Source organism: Pinus tabuliformis, chromosome Q (genome assembly GCF_031772625.1).
Source record: "Pinus tabuliformis cultivar Carrire ecotype Pingquan chromosome Q, CPIR1, whole genome shotgun sequence".
In the NCBI taxonomy this organism is placed as follows: Eukaryota; Viridiplantae; Streptophyta; class Pinopsida; order Pinales; family Pinaceae; genus Pinus; species Pinus tabuliformis.
This window is the reverse complement of record NC_142296.1, coordinates 931,625,252-931,630,929: the sequence shown is the minus strand read 5'-3', so window position 1 is coordinate 931,630,929 and position 5,678 is coordinate 931,625,252. Positions and strand designations below refer to the sequence as shown.

The window sequence follows — 5,678 nt, the reverse complement described above, 5'->3', positions numbered from 1 at the left end:
TTCAATTTTTAGAGTTTGAATTGTTTAGTTGGAAAGTATAAAAGGATTGGCATACAAGATACATTTAAGGAAACCACCATAATAAGGCACTTGGTTTCTTAAATCAATTGAATTGCAAGTAATGAAATTCTAATTTTGGGGAAAAAATATCATTCATATTTCACTATGATATTTTGATCCTAACTAATAGGATGATTTTATCCACAATAGTTATACCTTGTGGGTGACCAAACTTGTGGCCTACCATCATGGAAATCTGCAATATCTATGTTAAAGCATCACCAACTTTTCAACTAATCACGGAAAAGGAGTTCTAGGAAGTAAAAATAGGAATGCTATTCCTCCTCTCCTAACGGTATCGCATACACTTCTATGCAACCACTTTACCCATATGTGAACTAATCATTAAGCATGTTATATGTGCCTACACTCTACAATCAACATATGAAAAGATTCCAAAATCAAAACCAAAGCATAAATCTAACCACAACATATTATAATACCTTAACTCAATCTAGAGTGCAATATAATGTTGACGGAATCCTGCATCAATATATATCTTTGGTTTATTATTGCACTAGAAAAACCATCGACAAAACCCACAAGTTAATATATCGAACATTTTCATTTCAAAGTGTCATATTCGTAAATGGTTGGTAATTTTAATTATATCGTATCAATAAATATTAATCCATCCATGTTATCACTATAAAATATTTAAATGAGCCTATTTAGTATATTATTAATAGATGCCAATTAAATAATTAAAAGATTTAAGTCTCATCATTGAAATATAGGTCAATAAACCAGGTCATTTATATAAATTCCCTCCAATAATAATATCGAGTCATTTGATGAACTAAAAATAAATGGGGCATTACTCCAGAACTGAAATTTTATAGTCCAAAATCCATTTTGCTATGACTTTTATTTCTTTTAATCGTTGCACCTTGAGCCATTTTGGATCATCACTCTTTGAAGCTACAATATCCTGACAATGGACTCCTGCAAATCATCAAGTTGTCATTTTTTATCATCTCTGTTTTTGTGTTTAAATTTATTAAGGAAAAATTTAAATGCAACAAACTTAATACCTTCTTTAGTAGTAATAGCCACGATGCTTTTTGATATATTCTCCAAAACACTACAATTTCACCCAAAACATACATATAATTAAATAAATCATCAATAAAAAATATTAATTATACGTCATAAATGATAAAAATAATGATAATGTTATTTAATATATTCTCCACAACATTACAATTTCATCTGTATCATATAAGTAATTAAATGAAGAATTAATAAAATTAATTATGCATTAAAATAAGATTGAAATTTCTTACCCTCCACTACTATATGGATCTCTTAAACCATTAGAAAAAATGATGTTACTTCCAAAATGCTTGAGCACTTTCTTTATATTCTGCACATATATAATCAAAATACAAATAATAAATTAAATACTTTTAAATACAAAATTTTCAATAATATTTATAACAAAACATTAACTATTTTAATTTCAAACCTTTTATTAAATATTAAAAAACTTAAATTAGTAAAATTTATAATTCATCATTATTAATTTTAATTTAATAATTTTATAAAATACTATTACAAATCCATTTTATTATATAATTTTCATTTTATCGAATATTATATAATATAAATAATTTATTAATAGAGATATTGAATTTATAAATAACCCCAATCATTTTCATTATGATAGCGAACCACATGTTTATTAAAAAATGACCATAATTTTATAATGCCCTCATTCATTATAATGACCACCATAATTTTATGTGTTATTTAACAATTATGCGTAATTGACCAAGTGCGTTAAATATATATTTTTCCGAGGACTTATTTTTATATTATAATATTAAATTATATATATATATAATTTTATTTTAATAAATTATTAATAATAATAATAGATATTTAAAGTAAAGTTATAACTTAAATGTTTTTCATGTTTTTTAAATTTTGATAATGTGAGGTGTATTATAACTTAGATTTTTTGATATTTATTATTAATTAATTTCTATTAATATTTAATAATCATTTAATTTATATAACTACACTATTACTAAATTAGATTTATTTTTAAAATATATATATAATAAATCAAAATTACATTTTTCATTAAATCTCTTCATTATAATATTAAAATAAATTTAAAATATATATATATATATATATATATATATATATATTTATTAAAAATATATATTATTAATTTAATTAAAATAATTAATTATTTATATAAACATATTTTATATTTAATTTAAATAAAATAAAGAAATCGTCCCATCTAAAATATTGGAATATGTAAACATAAAAATGAGATACCGTTAAAATATACTTGCATGCCCTGTGTATATATACTCACATATCCGCCGAATTGCGTGGTGACCCAGTATGGCCGGGGCAACACTCCAAAATCACGCTGACACATATCCGAAAACGACTTCAGATCAAACGGTGACGAAGGAAACATCGTTGTCTCTTCGTTTGAGGCGACAGGGGTGATGATTTCGGTGCAAGACTGACATCACAATTAATCAATCAATCAGGCGTAAGAATTAATCATACTTATTAACTTCGAATTTCAATTTGGCGCTAGTGATCCAATCTTGGAAAAGACTATATATAACTGAAAACTATGTACGAAAGCGTGATTTTTCTAGTTGAAAAAAATACTGAATACACAATTACACATTATTAATACTCTCATGCATAATTCAGAGGAGAAGAAATGTGAAAAACCTGCCATGCCCCTCCGTTGGTTGATACATTTCCATTTCCGGAACCAGTTAAATTCAAACAGCCGGAGCGTCCGTTAGCGTATTTCACTCCAGCAGCCAATCGAGTAAGCACATCCGTGCCTGGAGGTTGACTATCAATGGCTCTGCATATCTGCAAAATAATTAAATCATGAATTAACCCCAACATCTCAACCCTGCAGAATTCAACTAGAATAAAGTTATTAGCAGAGAAAGAATGTATATGTTATTTACTGCTTTCACTCTGGAAAAATTGTACTGCGCCGCTAGTTGGAATTTTGGGTAAATCCATTCGAATAAGTCTGCCCAACCGCCAATAGGTCTGAAAAATGCAATGTGAAGCCGGAATTTTAATTGGGTAAACATGGAGAAATCAGGGTTTCAGGCAGAAAATCTGTAATGGAGATGAGAATAGAAGAAATTTTCCGAAGAGAAAAGGTGAAGATTGTACTGGCAGGTGTCGAAAGTTTTTGACAAGTTTTGCAGCCCTTTAGGTTGAGGCTCGACTTTCTCCATCACTTTCCAGGCTTCTTTGATGGTCCGATAACAGCTCTCGCTCGCATCCTGCGCCAACAAAAAAGGATGTGAATTAATCAAAGTATTGTTATGTTATGTTATGAAATGAATGGATTAATTTGAGAATTGTGTTGCAGCGGGATATCATACTCTGAAATCTTTGGTGACAACTCTGTCATAAGCATCGTGAGACGTCAAGTTTTCGAAATACAAAAGGGGCGCAGAGGACGCGAGCGCGCCGATTGCGATGTGCGGGTACTTCAATCGGAACCACGTCGCCAACACTGCAAACACAATCGTGCAGCTCGATATTAAATTATTCAATAGTTTGGCAAAAAAATTTCTAGAAATCTATTCGTTACCAAAAAATTCTGGGCACCCAAAATTTTGAAAATCTTTAAGTTTGACAACAGAAAACTTAGATTTACAAAAATCTTTTCCAGATTTTATCAAAATATTGCTGAAATTTCCATGATTTTCAGTGCAAAAAAAAAATCAGGTTAGACTACTGCATTATTTTTTTTGGCAAGAAAAGGCACATACTGAGCACATTTCCTTAGAAGGATGATGTAGATTTGACCTGTGTTATTTTTAAAAGAAAAATAAAATATAAATAGAAAAATAATATTGGCTATAATAAAAACAAAAATAATATTCTTGAAAGCATTATAACATATCAATAACCAATCTCCCCATGGACACTCTATTGGTTGTTGATACTACAAGAAATGTGGAAAAAATATTTTACTTATTCTATCTTAAAATAAAATATTTTGATATCCACATAACATAATACAGTTTCTTATCAACTTAAAAAATAAGTAAAATAATTTGAAGTACAACAAAAATATAAGATATTTAAACCTTTTACTTTTCAAGACATAATGTAAATAAACTATTTGATGCTTCATGTTAACTATATCTACTTCATATCTATCTCTATATAATATTAAAAATAAATATTTTTAATATTATATATGATAAAATATTCCATGCTCACAATCAAAAAAATATTAAATTTGTGGTTAAAATAAACCTATACTGGTCTAAATTTATGGAGAGAGAATACGTACTTCCGCCATATGATCCACCCAACACTACTACCGGACAATCGTTGGCTGATAAGTTTTTCTTCAGATCAGTGATGAGAATTGCGTAATCTGCCAAGGCCTGAGAAGCACTGTAATAGCCCAGAGTACTCGCATTCGCGTACGACTCCTCTAGGCTGCCGAAGGGCATCGAAGTCCCATAATATCGGTGCTACATATAGTAACACGACACAAAATACATAGAATGAATTCTGTGCAAGCCAAGCGAAGCAATGAAATAAAATAAAATATCAACGAAAACAAAAACGTACCTCGATGAAGAGGATGAGCGCTCTGAATTCGGCAGCATGTTCAGTCATTATCCCAAAATTAGAGAGCTGAGATGGGAGTTCTGACTCGTTACCGAGGTACACAAATATTGGCGAATTGTTTTGAGGGCCTCCCCAGTAAGTGTTATTCACCATATATCTCTGCGGGAACGTTCGATATCCCTCTGGTGTGAACGTAAAATGATCCAGAGTTTGCATGTAGTGATGGGTCGTTAACTCCATAGAAAGGAGCTGGCGCCTACTGGATTTCACCTTCATCGTCAATGAATGAATTCGGTTGTTTCCTGCACTAGCTGCCAATAGCGGCGGACTTGAAAACCGGGGATCTGGGTTGAAAGAATACGTAAAATCTAATAAATAGCCTACCAATATTAAAAATGTACAGAACCCTCCCAGAGTGCTGACCGGAGAGAATTCCATTTGTTCTGTGATCAAATGGTCCTCCCTCCGGGTAAATTGCTCACAGAGCCGCTAACGCCCAGAACTTGAAGTGGGCAAAGGGTGGGTATATAAGGACGATTTGCTGATGAAAATACCACAAACATTATCCAAACTGAGAATTCTCACAGTTGTCTCGCGGTACTTGCGGACCATCTTGGGAAACTTGTTATAACAAAAATTGCAAGACTTAACAAAATATACTTATGTTATAACAAAATAGGTTAGGATTTGGGCTTTAAGTTATATTTTCCTAACTGTTTTTAGCTATAAACTTCAGAATATTTCTCCAGTGGTAACCCACATTCTCCTGATAGTTTGGAAGGTCTAAGTTGGGCCCTTGAGCAATCTATAGTTGAGAAGGTCTAGAAAACCCGAATGATCAAGCTGTACTTGTCTCGAGTAACAGATCCCCAAATGTTCGGAAAATAAAGCTGCTTTATGAAGTAATTTAAAGATTCATGAATGTGATCATTAAGGGTTTTTTTTAAATCAATTTTATTCACATATGAATAAGAAAGGAGTAAGGTTTTAAAAGAAATGTCTTTGTGGCCGGA

General features: G+C 30.8%; 1 protein-coding gene across 1 annotated transcript; it reads right to left on the bottom strand.

Moving 5' to 3' along the window:
* Nucleotides 1-877: 877 nt before the first annotated feature.
* LOC149222522 (uncharacterized) lies at nucleotides 878-5,124 on the bottom strand. The gene is made up of 10 exons (XM_089387619.1): nucleotides 4,666-5,124; nucleotides 4,379-4,565; nucleotides 3,456-3,589; nucleotides 3,241-3,353; nucleotides 3,024-3,111; nucleotides 2,773-2,922; nucleotides 2,396-2,551; nucleotides 1,347-1,426; nucleotides 1,095-1,144; nucleotides 878-1,005 (listed from the first exon to the last, which is right to left on the bottom strand). The coding sequence occupies exons 1-10, from the start codon at nucleotides 5,101-5,103 to the stop codon at nucleotides 878-880; spliced, it is 1,524 nt and encodes a 507-aa protein (XP_089243745.1). The 5' UTR covers nucleotides 5,104-5,124.
* Between the last annotated feature and the right edge of the window lie 554 nt (nucleotides 5,125-5,678).

Coding starts and splice junctions, on each gene's coding strand:
- LOC149222522 (XM_089387619.1), bottom strand. CDS start 5,103: ATGGAATTCTCTCCGGTCAGCACTCTGGGAGGGTTCTGTACATTTTTA. Junction 3,112..3,240: donor AAAACTTTCGACACCTGCCA/GTACAATCTTCA, acceptor TGCATTTTTCAG/ACCTATTGGCGGTTGGGCAG. Junction 2,923..3,023: donor ATTTTTCCAGAGTGAAAGCA/GTAAATAACATA, acceptor ATTATTTTGCAG/ATATGCAGAGCCATTGATAG.